General features: G+C 34.4%; 1 protein-coding gene across 3 annotated transcripts in view; it reads right to left on the reverse strand.

Annotated features, from left to right (window-relative positions):
- Positions 1–18301, reverse strand: part of trbd (ubiquitin thioesterase trabid) — a 38515-nt gene extending 20214 nt beyond the window's left edge. For 2 of the 3 annotated variants that reach the window (XR_013874060.1, XM_080146183.1), the window contains exons 1-9: positions 18013–18165; positions 11857–12071; positions 9783–9837; positions 7593–7697; positions 7251–7340; positions 6557–6674; positions 5842–5890; positions 5513–5700; positions 4865–4981 (exon numbers count right to left, since the gene is read on the reverse strand). Coding sequence is in view for 2 of the 3 variants with exons in the window: in XM_080146183.1 (XP_080002309.1) it covers positions 4865–4981; positions 5513–5700; positions 5842–5890; positions 6557–6674; positions 7251–7340; positions 7593–7697; positions 9783–9794 (679 nt within the window). In the remaining variant the exon portion in view is untranslated. Of the gene's footprint in view, positions 1–4864; positions 4982–5512; positions 5701–5841; positions 5891–6556; positions 6675–7250; positions 7341–7592; positions 7698–9782; positions 9838–11856; positions 12072–18012 lie in introns of all 3 variants that reach the window. The other variant, XM_080146182.1, reaches the window with a different exon arrangement.
- Between the last annotated feature and the right edge of the window lie 1305 nt (positions 18302–19606).

Consider the following 19606-nt stretch of genomic DNA (forward strand, 5'->3'; position numbering starts at 1 on the left):
ATTTTCTTTTTTTTTGAAGCTACAAATACAATTTTTTCAGAAAATGTTTATCTTTATGTAAATTTTATATTATAAATCTCAAAACATAAATTTTGGCGGCCGCAGCTGTACTTGGCAGCTGCCAGCCGCTGCAGTCGGCGGGTGGTGGGAAAACGGCGGCGGATCTTTAGGAAATTTGAATACGTTATGTAGACATACAAGAAAAGCTTAAATTTAAAATTTGAAGTCTCTAAGTCAAAAATTGCGGTCACAGGAGGCTTTTAAAGATTTTTAGAGACCTGGAGGATCAGGACCTTTAAGATCATACCTGGAACCTAAAATTGACTTGAATACCTATATTTTACATAAGGGTTTACTACTAGATGATATTTTAGTAAGATAAAAGGCTTTGTTTAAGTCAGAAAAAATGTTTTGCTTTTTATCTGGATGAACCTGTCAGGTTTGCTGGCATGCAGTGCCCGCCAGGCTGGAGATATTCAAAAAATTCCAACTCTCAGTTATGTGGCATAGCCATAGTTAAGAAGTCACTCATTTATAGCCCTCTATCTTTCACACACAGAAAATATGATAGAAAAAACGGAGGGGAGGAGGGGGGGGGGGAAATGACCCCCTCCCCCTAACCGTTAAGGTTTAATATACACAAACAGTAAACAAGAATCATAATTTCATTATAAATATAGATATTAGTTTATAAAAATTGATGTCAATCATGCCTACATTTATAATGGATTTATCATCACTGAACAAACTTGTAGCTGACTAAAATAAGGATTTCCCATCCACCCCCTTTACACCATCCCCTCCCCTTCTACCAAAATGAATTCCCAGGCCCCAACAACCCCTAATTTGACACTTTGAACACTAAAATCGGACTCCAATTGATATAGATACACTTTAAAGGGCCCAAAAAGCTAGTGATAGAGTAGCTGCGCTACTGAAAAATTTTCGTATTGCTCTGATAAGTTGAGAAATGCATTCCCTGACCTCAAACATTCTAATTTGACATTTTGAACACGAAATTCGGGCTCTAAATAATTAAATCCCCTTTTTGGCTGATATGCCCCAATGTGCAGTGTAATTTACAAACCAATGCCCCTCCCCCTGCCTCCCAGAGTATTATGGACAGAGGGGGAAAAAGTTGTGTAGATTAACCAACTTATTATTCTGCTTTACCTCTCTGTATAGTACCTATATCTTATCAGTTATGAAGCAACTATATAATTCACTAAGTGTGTCCCTTCTTGTTGTGATACACACACAAAAAACAGGGATTTAAAGGGATAAGACAAACGCCGACAAATTGATGTATATACCGAATGATGATACACAATTATCCCTTCTGTAGATTACAATTAGTGGTTGAAACAAGTTTGGACACTCAACTTAATAAATCAACCAATAAAAATTCAATATTAGTCCAAAAAGTTTTTAGGGCAACGTATATGAAAATGTTATCATAAAACTTTGGGGACTTGTGTAATAAACAGCCCAGTGTCCTCTCCCTGACGAGAAAATGCTATCATGCAGATGCTAATTGCTTAATGATGAAAACCAATATCAGAGTAAAATATCTAGCAAACATTGTCAATAAATCACAAAGGACCACAATACGTATAAAGCTAGGTACTAAAAAAGAAAAAGATAATCAAATATGTAGACAATTTTTCTTGTTTTTATATTTTAATTTTGAAAGTGCTCTAGAACATATCAATTTCATGATGCATTGAAACTGTTGAAGGATCCAATTAAAATAAAACCTTAACCAGAATAAGCGGTTACATACACAGCGCAGCTGTAACAAAAAATATGTTTTTGGGAAAAAGGGATCAAGTCAAGCAGAGTGTGCCAAACACAACAAGTAAAACAGAGTGTGCTAATATTCATCCAAGTAAAACATAGTATGCCAATATTTCATCAAGTAAAACAAAGTATGCCAATATTTTATCCAATATTTTAGAAGAAAAGTTTAAATTACTGACTAACGGTCAGAAAAAGTGTACTATAAAGTAGCTTTGCTTCTTATATGATCATGACTCAGGTTTAAGAATATTCATTTAAGTTTAATATTTATTATAAAGGTTTATTACTTTTTAATGTCATCTATATCAACTTACAAATTTATTACTTCATGTACACAAAATTTTTAAAGTAGCAGCTGTGTCTCTAGCATCTTGGGGCTATCTATTGCAAGTGGTAGAAAAGTTACAAAAACTAGCCTAAAACCATTAAAATTACAAAATAAAGGATCTTACTAATCGCTGGACTGTTATGGTTCCTTGACAAGTAAAGCAGAGTATGCAAATATTCCCTCTAGTAAAACAGAGTATGCCACTATTCCCCCAAGTCAAGCAGAGTGTGCCAAAACAGGGTATTGGCACACTCTACTTGACTTGATCCGGAAAAAGAATAGAAATTGTTCTTGTTTAAACAAGCAACTTCAGTAAAATCAGGGATCTTAAGGGATAAGACAATAAACGGTGAATTCTATTGATTAATCGAAATTAGCACTTAAAAAGATTTAGACTATTGGTTCTCGTTTTGAACCAACTAATTAAAATTCAATACAAGTATCCAAAGAGCCAACGAATAAGATTACATGGTTATAAAACTTTGAGTGTCTGTGTAATTTACAGTCAAATGTCCCCTCTCTCCCCGAGCAAAACAGAAGAATCCCATATTAATGGACCTTCCCCCCCTCCTCCCTCCCCTCTCCTTATTCAAGCTGTCACGACTTTTCTAATTTAATCTAACCCCAACTAAAATAGGCATAGGTAAAAACATATATTTTTTTCTCGAAATATCTTTTTTGTAGGTAAATTGTTTTATTTAATGAAACAAAATATTGTAAGTCTTAATGTTCCACTTTTGGTTAAAGGCATAATGCCAGTAAATTCTCTAATCCAATAAATATCCTTTCAGTTTCAACAAGGATGACACAATCCATAAAATTCAAAGATTCTTAAACAAATAAAAGCACCACATTATCCCTGATAACTAACAAATCGAAGCTGTGGCGTGCAAAGGGTCTTATCAGGAGAGGGGAGGGGGTGTGAAACCTTATAGGGGTTAATAAAAAGGGGGAGATAAGCCTACTAAAATTCATTATTAGGGGGGGGAGACCCCCTGTACACCCACCTGCCACATTGAAATGACATTTAATTGCTAAGTTTGCAATTAAAACATTTAATTTGACGCTTCTCATGAGTCATAACTATTTGATCTACATACTTCTAAATCCAGCTCAGAAATAATATTCTAAAATTACCAAATATATTACGTAGTGACGTATAATTAGTCTAATTGGTGAAAAGCTTCGCTTTAAACAACGCAACATTGACTGTATGTTAGTATAGAATTTTTTTTGCAAAAAAAATATTTTCTCGTGTAAGTTGTTTCGGAATAAACAAGGATGATTAAGTCCTGTAGTAACGAAACGTCTAGGTATATAATGTTTTAAAAGTTATTTAGCTTAAAGTCACCTCGTCCTTATCTTAAAATGAATAGAAAATAAGAGGGGTGGGGATGGAGTGATTTAAGTTGGTTTCTGCTTTATTTTCAGTTTAGGATATATTGGAAACAGGATAGCCCCGCTGGTATATGCCCAGCAAGGTTAGGTTCCTCCCCAGTCCCACACAGGCTAGGAATAAAGAATATGCGGGGGGGGGGGGGGCTGAGCTTGCCAAGCACTTTGAGGGAAAGCGCCCATCAATTTACTTCTTTTGTTATAATTATAAAATACACATAAAATAATTAAGATCCTTATATTTCATAAGCCCCTAATTAAAATACAAAAATTATCTAAATTTATCTAAATGAATGCTTTCTTAGTTATGCACTTGAAAGAAATTACTTTCATAACTATTGGGAGGTATAATTGTGCGTCTGTAAGAAGCACAACTACTTAATGACTTTATTTTGGAGATGCTTCGCTTATAACGTTATAACGAATGTAATTTAAATCTGTATTCCAAAATTCAGATGAATAGAATGATTATAACATATAAAAATATTTAGTTAAAAAGGTTAAAAATCTACATGATTCAAATGGCCGTACGGAATTCTGGAAACGATTATAGGGTTGCTAAGCTTACTAAATTGTACCTTTCTGTTATATGAATCACACTGCAAAAGTTAGCAATCGATAAGACAATTCTAACATCTAAATTAATGAAAAGAGCTAATCATTACAAGAGGACCCTTATTATAGAAAAGCTTCACGTTTAAAAATCAACGAAAAAATCTATGGACAATTTATTCTTGTTTGGGTATTGTTTACAAAAGAAAATTGGAATGCATTTTTCTCAGGGAAGGAGGGAACAATGGCAATCAAATCTTTACCCCATATTATTCTAATCATTACTTTAAAAAGCAGAACTTTACACTTAATAATTAGGAAGGGTGAGAGCAAAAGGATAAGACAATGGTCGACAAATTAATGTGCATCCCCAATGAGGACATACCCTTTCTAAGATTACAATTAGTGGTTGTTGTTTGGCACTTAATTTAATAAACCAACTAATCAAAATTCAATAAGAGTACCCTAAGATGTTGGGCCTACGAATAAGAAAACGTTATAAAAAAAACTTTAGGGACTTGGGTACTATCCACATATCCCTATGTCGCTTAGTAACTTTCATAAGATTAAAATTCTTTCATTAACTTTGTTACGAAGTAAATCGTCTAAAAACAAGCTTTAAACATTTCTATTTTGTCTAAAATTGTGTAAATCGCACAGTGGGACAAATATGGGACAAAATTATTATTTTGAGGGTTACCCCTGGAATTTCAACCAAATTTTAGAATATGCTAAAAATAAACAACTGCAACCACCCCCTCCCCATATTAACGTCCAAATTTTGCTTACCTGCATCGCAAATCCGCAGAGGTTGAAACTGGTCCGCCAACGAGCGGATGGCGTTCTCCCGGTTGACAGTTGATATACTGGTGGTCGCTGGAAGCCCGCCGCCGCTGCCCGCAGTTCCTAATTGAAACAGTGCCGTTTTGGGTCGTTTCATAACTAATGTTTCATTATAAAATTAAGAACTTATCCTTATAATAAAGTAACAGGATCTGCGTCTGTCCGAGTGTCTGTACTGAAGGATCTTGCTAACCGCCGAACCGATATGGTTCTCCTTTACTGGGAAGCTTCTTATAGGTCATGGCAAGGTTACTATTTTGGGGGGAAATTCTCGCTAGCCGGTGCAAGTGTTGTAAAAACGTGAATAAACATGAATAAGAAAACACATCTCATCTTAACATGAACAAATTAATTCTCAAATTTTAAACGCCACTAGAGGTCTCACTCTCTAGGGGCGTAGCAGCTAATTTTGATAAAAAAAAATACAAGCATGTACTGTGCGCCTCAAGGGAGGGCCGGGTGAATTTATCTTAATATCCCAAACCATAAAAATTAGCACACAAACACAGACTCCCATTTAAATATCCTACTACTTTGGCATTCCTAGGTCCTTCCCCCCCCCCCCCAAAAAAAAAAGATTCCACAACGTTCTACCTGTTAGTTGTTGTTGTGAAAGCAGCGGTTGATAATGTTGTTGTTGCAGTGCGGTGGCTTGATTGCACGCGGCAATAGAGGGTGTCGGACTTGAGCGCGGCGAGCCCGGGGACAAGCGGGAGTGCGGCAAGCTTGTCGGCGAGACCTTTTTGGTGCGCGGTGTCAAACACTGGGTGCATCTTACAGCTCTGCAAATATTATTCGTTATTAACTTTTAGAACTTAGAATCAGTAAAGCACTGTTAAATACCTACTATTATTAAGTTTTAAATCTGTTTAGAAACTAGAAAGTTTGTTCTTTTGTGCAAACCAATGAATGTAAAATATTACCTGGCATAGTTATAAAAAGTACAGGCAGTACAACTCCATTTGGTACATTCTAAAAACAAAAAATATGAGCTAAGAAATATTTTAAAAATGTGATTTCACTCAAACCTATTCTTGACCACCAAAAACCCCTTACCTTTTTTAATTGAAAAAAAAGGAATTTTTAGCCCCATTTCTCCAAGTGAGATACATCCCTGAAAAGTTCTTCTATACTTGACCTAATCTAACCTTCAAAAAGCATGAAGAATATAAATGTCTCTTTTTAAAAGTTCTAAAATAAGGGAAATCATAAAAGAATATTTCCAATAGTTTCAGATGAAGGTTGGATTTATCTTCTAAACTAAGGCGGGATAAGTAACAAAATAATCAACCCCCCACCCCTTTTTGGTTTTCAAACATGTCCCACATATTTTGAAGCAATCATCATAAAATGTCTGTTACCCCGAGTAAACCAGGAAAGAGTATATTTTTTTTAATGTTCTCTTAGTCGTTGGATTAAAAAACTTGTTTCTACTTTTATTACATATTCACTGTTTTGACTTCAATAATTATAATCCAAAGAATGGGATTCTTATGTAAATCATAATTGAGGATTTACATTGTACATAAATTTATCATCCATTGTCTTAACTCATAGTACCCATGCATTGAAGTCACCCCAACCCTTCCATTTGGCAAACTTTGAACATCAAATCCCTTTAAAGGGGGTAATACATACCTGGTTCTTGAAGTTTAAGCGCTTGTGCAAGTAGATTAGTGGGGTGTGGGGTGGTGGTAGTGGGGGTGTGATGGTCGGACTCAGTGATACCACCAATATTAAATATATTGGCTTTATCCTGCACACAAATGGATTAGTAACCAAAATATTAGAATTAATATACTTATAGGTCTTATAAACACGTTCTTTCATTCGTAATCAAATCTTGATTGAATTGTACAAACTACCAGTAGTGTTGAATATTGTCCAGTCCACCAATAATCTCAATCTGCAAAGGGTGGGGGGTACATAAATTATTGTTTTAATTTGGCGACATGTATAGGAATGGAAAACAGCTTGAATTTTCCCCAAGAATAATTTATTTTTAATAGCAGATCTGGTTTTCTCGGCTGCTAGTGAAGATAGACTGCTGATTTTTTGTTTGCTAAGATACCCCTGAACCAAAGAGCATCTATTAACATCATACATTGCCCGTCGCGTCAGTATGTCGCCGTCGGTCATGCTAAAAAATACAATTGTACATTGATATGTACAGGTTTTGTTATTTTCTATTATTGTCTTATCCTTCTCTTTTGCTTTTTCTCTCCAATTTTTTAAACTTCTAAACAGTCCATCCATAGTTTTGAGCTTTACTACATAGTACATATGGATGTTGTCATCCTTGTTTATTTTCTATTTTTTTTCTAATTCATGCCTGAGTGGGGGAAGAAACTCCGCCCGCCCCTCCGCCCCGTGTTGGCATGTGACGGCGGTCCATCCGGTCCAGGTTGAAGATGTCTTGGCCCTAGGAAAAATAAAAATTAAATAGGTTTGTTTCATCAAATATCTAACATGGTTATGTTCAGGTATAAGGTTACAAGGTATAACCAACAAGCGAAATGAATCTAAAATAATATTTGGGGGGGGGGGGGGGAGTTAAAAGGTCGCCAATTCTACTAAGCGTTGCCCCCTAGCGACAGCTGAAAATCAAGTATAGGTTTCGTGATTTTTTTTGGAATTATTTACGTTGTTGGTATAAGCTGATAGTGATATCTACCTGGACCGTGGAGGCTGGGGCTCGGCACATGACACATTTGTTTGAGCTCGGCCAGTTGTCATATGTACAGTATTCACATCTCCACTTTCCAGTTACACTGTCCTCCTAAAATATACAGTTGTCATATGTACAGTATTCACATCTCCAATTCCCAGTTACACTGTCCTCCTAAAATATACAGTTGTCATATGTACAGTATTCACTTCCCACTTCCCAGTTACACTGTCCTCCTAAAGTATACAGTTGTCATATGTACAGTATTCGCATCTCCACTTCCCTGTTACACTGTCCTCCTAAAATATACAGTTGTCATATGTACAGTATTTACATCTCCACTTCCAAGTTACACTGTCCTCCTAAAATATACAGTTGTCATATGTACAGTATTCGCATCTCCACTTCCCAGTTACACTGTCATCCTAAATTATAAAGTTGTCATATGTACAGTATTCACATCTCCACTTCCCAGTTACACTCTCCTCCTAAAATATACAGTTGTCATATGTACAGTATTCAAATCTCCACTTCCCAGTTACACTGTCCTCCTAAAATATACAGTTGTCATATGTACAGTATTCAAATCTCCACTTCCCTGTTACACTGTCCTCCTAAAATATACAGTTGTCACATGTACAGTATTCACATCTCCACTTCCCAGTTACACTGTCCTCCTAAAATATACAGTTGTCATATGTACATTATTCGCATCTCCACTACCCAGTTACACTGTCCTCCTAAAGTATACAGTTGTCATATGTACATTATTCACATCTCCGCTTCCCTGTTACACTGTCCTCCTAAAATATACAGTTGTCATATGTACAGTATTCACATCTCCACTTCCCTTTTACACTGACCTCCTAAAATATATATGAAAATGATGCCATACTGGTTCGCCATTGGTCAATTAAAATGTTTACTGGCCTGCCATTGGTCAATTAAAATGTTTACTGAACTACCATTGGTCAATTTAAATGTTTACTGTCCTGCCATTGGTAATTTAGTCTTCGTATTGTCCTATCATTGGTCCCTTGTATTGTATGATAATATTTTTTGCACCAGATTTTCATGTTTTTTTTATTAAAGCGGTACTCGCAGCTGGCTAAAACAATAAAACCATACATCCACTCCCTTACCCTAAAACCAACGAAGTAGCGAGTTTCGTTGTATTTTCACAGTAGCTTTTGATTAGGTTATGTTAGGTAAATGTTAATGATTGCCCCGCAGGGTTAGAGCCCCCCGCAGGAACTAGAAATAGGAGCAAAGCTACTGTGAAAATACCATGAAACCCACTTCGTTTTTTTTCCCTGGTCCGTAACTTTAAAACTTGTTTTTTTTATGTAGTAATTATGCCTATCCCATTAATACAACACAAAAAAACACACACACTCATAAACTAAGTATAATTATAAAACAGGAATACGCACAGAAAAAAAATAGATTAATGTGTTAAAGAAAGGGGGGGGGGGTGGATTAAATATTTTTTTTCTTTACCCAATATTTACTAATCTTCAAAAATGAGAAGTGGGTAGAGGTAGGAGGGGATAGAAAAAATAATTTATTATCAATTGTCCTATCCCCGTATCCCTGGGGTAAAAAACCTGTCTGATATTTTTGTTGTTGTTAACTAAAGCAGAAATCAATTTCCCGTATTATTAAAACAGGACCAACTTATGCTTTTAATATACTAAATTAACAGGATGTATGTTATTTGTCACATTGTATTATAGACAGCTTTCCCCTGATATTAAAATGAAAAATTAAAGGTTAAAACCGGTTTTTTGTTTTTCATTTTAATTCTGTGATTTTTTTGTCTGTAATGCGATGCTAATGTTTCAGCATGGATGGGAACCGGTTATAATCCCGCTGATACTAATCGGTTTCGAAGCCATTAATGAAACTGCTTGCTTTGATGCAAAATTAATAGCGCATCTACCTTATATCATGTTATGTCCGAGGCCCTTGACAAGCTGAGATTTTTTAGCTGCTATAAACTACGTATTCTCGCTTCCCCTACATTGTGTTTCCTACTAATTACCAGCTTGTAATAACGATATCTACCTAAATATACTTTGAATGTATTCCTCTAATTTGAAAAAAATACGTATACCATACAGTATTAGGCTATAGAACAATCAACTGCATTTCATTTAAAATTTCTAGCAAGAAGGAGCAGTTATGAAAGTTTACCTGTGTTTGCATCTTTAGTATAGTTTCTCAAAATAATGTCCAACAATCTTCTTGTCTGAAAAATAAAACTTGAATTAGAATCAACTTTATCGTAAGTAACAATGATGGACGGACGGAAAAGAGTGGGAGAGGACAATGGCACATAAAACATTCAATAAAACATTCAACATACCTTTCCTCTCCTGCAGTTATGAGATAGAAAGAGCAATAGTTTAGATGTGTCAAAAAAACTGTAAAGACCTTAAATTATGGATGCTTTATTAAAAAATGTGCCTCTAGGGGCACCTGTAGAAAAGAGAGGGATGGGGGGTAGTTATTTTATTCTAGGGGGCAATTATTCTTAGATGGGTGAAGGTATCCTCCCACAAAATGGTTTTAAAATTAAATCATAAATAATGTGAACCTAAAAGAAGCTTCACTATGGAGTAGAACCATTTCAGTCCAGTGAGATTTTAAGTAACATACAAACAGAAAATCGATCTGTTACTTTTAAATAAGGATAATTACTAAATGGTTTATTTGCACAAGACAGAAAACAAAACATGATCTAATTATAGATGAGTTAAGCTTATGAAATAGTACGTATGCCAAAGTAGGTAGGTACTATTATAAGGATGACAACATCCATAAAAGCGAAGCACTTAAACGGTAGGACAAACGGACATTAACACCTATTTAGTGTCAGAACTGAATAATCAGAATATAAATGTATAAGAATCGAAGCAAAATTGTAAGTAAATTTATTGAAAAACTGCTTTATACAGAATAATGTTTATGGACATACTTACATTTTTAGGAAATGATTATAGAGTTGCTACGCTTAAAACATTATACTTTGTTGTCCCAGGAATCACTATAACAAAAATCAGATCAATCGGATGATTAGATCACATAAAAATTTGTTGTTAAAAAAGTAGAAAAATCGTCATGTTTAAAATGGACGTACGGACATCGTACTTAACTACTAAAGGAATCACCATGCAAAATTTGAAATCGATAGGACAATTATAACATGCCTAAATTAACAAAAAAAAAGCTATCTGTGACGGACGGACGGACGGACGTACGGCCATACGGACGGACCGACCCTAATTATAGAAAAGCTTCGCTTTTAAAAATATAAATGATTAGATAATCATAATAAATTAGGTAGGTAGGTATTTTGCGCTGTATTTCAGAAAGATGGCTTCATCCCTAGCTCCCAATATCCACCCCCCCCCCCCACAAATAAATTAGAAAATTCAATTGTTGAAGTTTCCGCTAAGTTCCTATTCGGGCAACAGAACCCAAACACCCTTTTTTTTTAAAACATGATGGGAACTTTGAAGGAAAGCAGCATCCAAATCCTTCATAGGAAAATTGTGAACAGTTTAGCTGTTTTCGAGATCTTACAGAAGACACATTTAATTTAATTCTTGTATTTTATACAGATCCCTCACTGTAAAGAAGAACTAAATACTAACAGCTACTTATAGAATAGAATTTATTTATGATTACCTATGTAAAATGTAAATGAATAAAATGATGACTACAAATTAAGGTTTGATTATGTAGTTTCATTTTTATGATCTTCCTATCTACACTTGTAGACATAAAGTAATAGATAAATTAATTATAAATTGACTTACAAAAACGCTCCTAGAGGCTTCTATGAGCACATATGTGCGGAAGTGAATGAACACCTCTTCTTGTTCAACAAGTTTGTTGTAACTAGGTGAAGAGAAATTGATTTGAATTGACACTCCATGCAAAATTAGAAATACAGGAATATTGCTTCTGAAGATAAATATTTACCTTTTTCAATATTAGTTTTAAAGAGAGAATATAAAAAAAAATTTTTTGGGGGGGGAACTTTTTCTATGGGGCGATTTATAAAGAATTAAAGAGTAGCGATGCTACTATCCTATTATGTGAAGTAGTAAGGATTTGTTGTCTGAAGCTAGAGATCTCAGAAATATCCGGTTCAAATAGGTTGTAATTTTTTTTGAGAAAGCGATATATATAAATTTTGAATCTATTTTAGGCTATTTTATTGACCCTCCCGCCCTCCCTTGTGGCGAAGGTGATAACTTACCATGTATCTAATATAGTTAATAATTCACAGCCGGTTCTTTATCACAGTTTTCTTATTATTATTCTTCTTAATTGTTCCCCACCGGGCGCCATCGACAGATTATACGTATACGTGTCGTCGACAATAGTGGCTGTGTCGACGTCAATAGCCATATACTTGTCGACACAACTGTGTGGCTCCCTTCTTCTTCTCGCCCTCGCCCTAACAGAACAACCCTGAAATAAAAATATTAATCATGAACAAAAAAATTTTTTGGGTACATGTGTAATATACAGAGCTTAAATCGTTTAGAGGTGTGCTGAACCGGGGCGATTCATTTCAGCGCACCATCAGATTATTAATACCAATCTTTAAATCGAATTGGCATGGGCGATTTAGCGCGGCCAGTGGCGCGGTACCAGCGCGCCAATGGTACTCAACTAGTGACATTGCCGCGCTAAATCGGGGCGAATCATCTTTAATAAATAAATATTTTTAAAAAATTAGTTTAATATTTTATTACAAAACTATCGTGAAAACATTTTTAAGTTATTTTTAAAATAAATTATGTATTGTTTTATATAAAATACCGTACTGACCCGACTTAAGTTATAAAATAAAGGGGGGGGTCCGTAATGACATCTATTCGTAAACCGTGAGCAAAATGGTCTAAATATTTAGCTAGACCCTTCAAACTTGGTATATAAGCCTAGTCCTATAGGTATTACATCTAAATGGCAAAAAAATCCAAAAATTTTTATTTTAAGGTTAGGTTAGGTAAGAAAAACCCTGCGGAAATGGGGTTTTTAGGCTTTTTTTAGTCTATTTTGATGTGGAAACTTACCTTAAATTATTTTTTCTTAGGGTTTTAACTTAAATACACTGTGTCTATTCATATGGACATTACTTAAGATGATTCAGCAAGTCTTGGACCGACCCCAGGGGGCTAGGTGGGTGGCCCGCAGGGGTTAAGTGCATTTTTCCCAATATATATGTTGTGAAACATCAAATTATAGGTTTTTTAGGTCAAGGAACTCAAATTCAGAGCTAAAATAAGCATTAGACTAATCTGAAGCTAGCCCCAGCGGGCTAGGTTGGTGGCCCGCAGGGGCTAAGTACATTTTTTCCAATATATATCTTATATATCAAAATATAGGTTTTTTAGGTCAAGAAACTCAAATTCTCAGCGAAATTAGCATTAGACTAACCTGAAGCTAACCCCCCCCCCCCCGGGCTAGGTTGGTTTTCTGCAGGCCTTAAGAGCATTTATCTAACCTAACCTAGAAACTTACTTAGATTTTTACAGGTTTTTTTTCTTGAATAAACTGTGTCTATTAATGAGGACTTTATTTAAGATGATCCAGCAAGTCGGGGACTGACCCCAGCGGGCTAGGTGGGTGGCCCGCAGGGGTTAAGTGCATTTTTCCCGATATATATGTTGTGATACATCAAATGAGAAGTTTTTTAGGTCAGTAACTCAAATTCAGAGCTAGAATTAGCATAAGATTAATCTGAAGCTAGCCCCAGCGGGCTAGGTCGGTGGCCCACAGGGGTTAAATGCATTACTTTCCAATATATACCTTGTTATATATCAAAATATAGGTTTTTAAGGCCAAGAAACTCAAATTCAGAGCTAAAATTGGCATAAGACTTACCTGAAGCTACCCCCCGCGGGCTAGGTAGATTTTCCGCAGGGCTTATGTGCATTTTACCTAACCTAACCTAGAAACTTACTTATTCTTTTGGTTTTTTCCTTGAATAAACAGTGTCTATTAATGAAGACATTATTTTAGATAATCCAGCAAGTTGGGGACCGACCCCAGTGGGCTAGGTGGGTGGCCCACAGGGGTGTAGTGCATATTTTTTAAAGTATGTGTTGTCATACATCAAATTATACCTAGGTTTTTTAGGTCAAGAAACTCAAATTTTTTTATCTCAAATCATCGGAATCTGAAAAATCTTATTTTAGCTTCTTGACCTAACTAAAACTGTAGTTTGATGCAGTAAATACTTTTGAAAAATTTTAATTAACCCCCTGCGGGCCTTTCTTCTAGCCTCCTTGGGTCAGCCTCCTGTATGAAGAATCTTTTAAATGATGGCTTTAGGAATGAACACTGTGTATCTAAGTAAAACCTAGCCCGCCTGGGTCAGTCCCCGACTTGCTGGATCATCTTAAATAATGTTCTCACGAATAGACACAGTTTATTCAATTAAAAAACCTTTAAAAAGGTAAGATTCTAGGTTAGGTTAGGTAAAATGCATTTAAGCCTTGCAGGCAACCCCACTAGCCCACAGGGGCTAGCTTCAGATTAGTCTGATTCTATTATTAGCTCTAAATTTGAATTTCTGGACCTAAAAACCTATAATTTTATGTATGACAACACATACTTTTTAAAAATGCACTTAACCCCTGCGGGTCACCCACTTAGCCCACTGGGGTCGGTCCCCAACTTGCTGGATTATCTAAAATAATGTCTTCATTAATAGACACTGTTTATTCAAGGAAAAAACCAAAAGAATAAGTTTCTAGGTTAGGTTAGGTAAAATGCACATAAGCACTGCGGAAAATCTACCTAGCCCGCGGGGGGTAGCTTCAGGTAAGTCTTATGCCAATTTTAGCTCTGAATTTGAGTTTCTTGGCCTTAAAAACCTATATTTTGATATATAACAAGGTATATATTGGAAAATAATGCATTTAACCCCTGCGGGCCACCGACCTAGCCCGCTGGGGCTAGCTTCAGATTAATCTTATGCTAATTTTAGCTCTGAATTTGAGTTACTGACCTAAAAAACTTATAATTTGATGTATCACAACATATATATCGGGAAAAATGCACTTAACCCCTGCGGGCCACCCACCTAGCCCGCTGGGGTCAGTCCCCGACTTGCTGGATCATCTTAAATAAAGTCCTCATTAATAGACACAGTTTATTCAAGAAAAAAAACCTGTAAAAATATAAGTAAGTTCTAGGTTAGGTTAGATAAATGCTCTTAAGGCCTGCAGAAAACCAACCTAGCCCGGGGGGGGTTAGCTTCAGGTTAGTCTAATGCTAATTTCGCTGAGAATTTAAGTTTCTTGACCTAAAAAACCTATATTTTGATATATAACAAGATATATATTGGAAAAAATGCACTTAGCCCCTGCGGGCCACTAACCTAGCCTGCTGGGGCTAGCTTCAGATTAGTCTAATGCTTATTTTAGCTCTGAATTTGAGTTCCTTGACCTAAAAAACCTATAATTTGATGTATCACAACATATATATTGGGAAAAATGCACTTAACCCCTGCGGGCCACCCACCTAGCCCCCTAAGGTCGGTCCAAGACTTGCTGAATCATCTTAAGTAATGTCCATATGAATAGACACAGTGTATTTAAGTTAAAACCCTAAGAAAAAATAATTTAAGGTAAGTTTTCACATCAAAATAGACTAAAAAAGCCTAAAAACCCCATTTCCGCAGGGTTTTTCTTACCTAACCTAACCTTAAAATAAAAATTTTTGGATTTTTTTGCCATTTAGATGTAATACCTATAGGACTAGGCTTATATACCAAGTTTGAAGGGTCTAGCTAAATATTTAGACCATTTTGCTCACGGTTTACGAATAGATGTCATTACGGACCCCCCCCTTTATAAAGTAACAGGATGTCTGTCTGAAATTTGTACTGGCACGTATGGATATGTTATTGAATGTCGCCAGCGATCTAGCAACACCGCGCCGAAAATCTTTTTAAAGATCTAGCAGTAGCTGTGGCGCACCATCAGCGCACCTTCGGTTCACCTCTTAATCGCCCCGATTTAGCGCACCATCAAAACGATTTAAAGATTTAGCTCAGTACAATGTCACTTCACTCCCTAATTAAACCACAATATGACCATAAGGGATATTCCCTATGTAAAGCTGTTTCCATTTAGACCAAAAACTTAGCGAGATCTTAATGCAAATATTAATATACAGTGTGTTTTTAAATAAGACAAAAGTATTGCTTTATTTAACCCACTTGCCATTGACATAAAGTTAAAAATCAATATCTCATTTTCTTTAGGTATTGACTTGGGACATTTTGTATAAAAAAAAACATTTGATGCTTTTAAACAAATTATGCCTTAAAAACCGGTTTTCCAAAGTGCATTATTTTTAAAGATTAATGGATTAAGACTTATTTAAAGGGTATGCATAATTGCGTATATTGATTACTAACTTTTGTTAAGGCAATAGTTTTATCCTATTATAATACCACACCGTATATTGACAGCTTGTTATTTCAATCCTTTAAATGGACATAGTTAATCTTGTTATTTAAATGTTTTCCTTACGTAAGAGTACAAATGAGCGAATGTAAAAAGATATAGATATTCTGAAAAAAAAACAAGGATGACAACATCAATAAGTAGAACAAATAATGGAATAATCAGACCAAAAATACCACAGATATATGAAACATAAAGAATAAAACTACCTACTGGTCTTTTCATATTTATTTATGTTTCAAAATTATAGGAATGTTGACGAAAAAATTTGCTGTCTATCTTTTATGAAAGTCAAGATTATTACGTTTCCGAAAAACTTTTAGACTGACATACTGACAGGATATGGGGAATTATAGAGTAGCTTGGCTACTAAAAATGGGATTGTATTTCTTTTTAATTGAGAAATCTTAAATTGCTAACAAACTCTGTCTTTACCTTTGTAATTTAGTATTCAACACTTAATCATTAAAAAAATTAAATGTACGATAAAACCAACTGTTTTTTTTTCTGTGATTGATTAGAATTAAGAATACTTGTCCCCCCGTTTGAAGTGTACTTTTTAATTACGATAATAAACAAAATTATTGCAATTAATGAAATATTTGTCTTATCTTCTAGAAATGTAATTAAATGTTATCGTTAAGATAAGGTGATAGCCTGAAGACAGCCTATAAGAACGGGATATACCACGAGATCTTAATTTTGGTGCATCTCTTAACCAAATCCAACTTAATTGCTGTGCATAATTATTTTGTAACATGTCTTTTTAGAACACCAACCCTTTGATTGCGCTACCTTTGTCCTAACTGTGCATGGTAATGAGTTGCGCCTGTTTATGGGAATTTTCTAAATTTACAGAATCTATTTAATAATGGACTATAAACAAATTGGGCCTTCTGTAGAATAATACTATTGGTTGATACATTTAGACAAATTAATTTGGAACGAACCAATCAAAACAGTGCCTAGTTTTAGAGTCATTAAATAAGAAATCTTTAGTGCCATGCTAGTGCTACTAGTGTTAAAAACAATCCTGTTTCCTCTTCTTTGCTAGGTTTTAAATATACTCATACAAATATTTGTGAAACAAGGATGAAAATATCCTAATAATTAAAGCATGATAATCCAGACAGACAAAACGAAAATTCTTAATTATTTTCCCTGTGTTTAGCGAAGGATCTCGCCAACCGCTGAACCGATATGGTTTCCAAATTACAAATATGTTTTCTATTATTGGTCTCGGAAAGGTTTATTACTATTTTGGGGAAAGGGTATCTCCATCCCCCAGGAAAAATTGCCCCTAGAAAAAATAACCTACTAATAAAAAGATACCTAACTAAATTAGAATTAAAAGTGGATCGAGCCTTTAGTAATAAAAAAAAATCATTTATACACGGAGCATTAGAAAGATATTATCATTAACATTAATTATTGAAGAATTATTTTTCTTACCTAATGTTTTCATTTGAAATATTTTTTTCTTTCACAAAGTATTCGAAAACATAAAAAAACATAGGGCCGGACATAAAAAAGCATTATTAAACATTGAAATACATTGAAAAATAAATTGTAACTACAATCTTCGTGGGAATCGCTATAACTACGTTATGCGTAACATCGTAAGTAAACTGAATGTTTAAGAGGAAACAATCGACACATATATGCCAAGATTAAAAATGATAGGACAATTGTAACACACGCATTAAAATAGCCTATCCATAACGTAAAGACGCACGTACAAACGGTCCTAATTATAGAGTATATAAAAGCAGTATGAAGTACGTATGTTCATAATATATAGCACTCCTATATAACCACACAACAAAAGACAAATAAAAATCAGCTGATTCTCTAAAAGTTTTCCAACAAAATCACCCCAAAAATGCGCGAAAATGTCACATTACACGGAATTTTAACAGCATACAAACCTTGGACAAGACGATTATTTCATTGTTTAGCCCCTTTCATCACTCCATTATTAATAATTTAACTTTTAATTAACAAATTATAACTTTTGTTACGTCCTCTTTCGTGTTTGATTAGTTCAGCACTGGGGATTCAGGGACGTCAAATATTTTCCCCCAATAAATCCCTCATAATCAAAACTCAACTTTCATATAAAACATGTTGGCCTCCCTAGCTTCTAGAGGAGCGTGAAAGATGTTAGGAAAATAGCCTAAAACCACCAAAAGACAATCTAAATTTTTCCTGAAAATTACAATCGAATCGAAAAAGCAGTTTCGAAATAATTAAATTTAGCTTTAGTTAACGAAAAAACCAATACTAGTTTATATCATAGGATAATCAAAATGTTTTAAAATCTATTTTAGAAATGCTCTTATTTTTATTGCATCAAAATAAAATGAATTAAATAAAAGTAAATAGAGGGGAAATATTTTTAGAGTTGGCCAAATTGTCTCCAAGGTAGAACAAGTCACAAATAAATAAGTGGCCAAACTTTGCTAATTATTTTCACACAATTTAGATTTTTTTCTCTAAAAATACTTATCTTTTTCTTTTACAATTGAAGTAAAAAATATGCAACAAACAAATAAAATAATTTGGCCCCCAAGATTTTACTTGGCCACCTAAATAAAGTTCTCAACCTCCATAGAAAACATTGAAAGTGACGTTGCCATGTTATATAAATATCTGTATAATAGAAGCTGTCAATTTTTGCCAAAAAAATCTTCTCTTATGCTTACCGCAAAAAAATGCGCAGAATATCAAAATAATCATAGAATAATATTTTCAAACTTTGGCAACTCCGAAACAAAAGTCAAAATAAATGAATCAAAGTCGTTCGAATGTCATTTGGCCTATGTGTATAAGTACATAGAGCGTATCTAATCTAGGTTCCGTTATCTTATTTACTAAGTATATTTGCGATTACTTTTATTTACTGAAATTTTCCAATTTTTAACATGTACAAAACAGCCTGCTTATTTGCTTCAAGATCCATGTCAGATCTATATAGGAAATAAATGTCTATAAATGAGCTCAAGTCTTCCAAGAAATATATGTTTAAAACTTATAGTGCACCAATAATCCATAATAAACTCTCATTGACCAGAACGATAAGACCCATTATTTTACTTTATTAAAAATAAATTCATTTTTTTCATTTCATGTTGCTATTTACAATATATTGAAGTATTTAATTTCTAATCATGAAAAAGAAAATTTAAATTTATAATATAACAAATTTAAGAAAACTCTGTTTTAAAAGAATTCGATTGTGGCGACACTTTGTGTGTTCAAATATTAAACTAAAATTGTAATCATATTAACCCTTTGGTAATGGTAATGTAAAGAAAAAAATATAATTTAAAAAATCTTTTAAAAATCATTTAAATTATTAAATATTTACTTTCTTTAAATAGTAATGCCGGGTGAGGAAAATAGATTTATTGAGAAATAAATATGCATATAGAAAACTAGCCAATAGGGAGATAGTTATATCGAGCAAACTCTAGTATATAACATACGACTGAAACGCGTCTCTTCGAAAGTTAGATACTT

This window comes from Acartia tonsa, chromosome 13 (genome assembly GCF_053477335.1).
Source record: "Acartia tonsa isolate MP-2025a chromosome 13, ASM5347733v1, whole genome shotgun sequence".
Lineage (NCBI taxonomy): Eukaryota > Metazoa > Arthropoda > Copepoda > Calanoida > Acartiidae > Acartia > Acartia tonsa.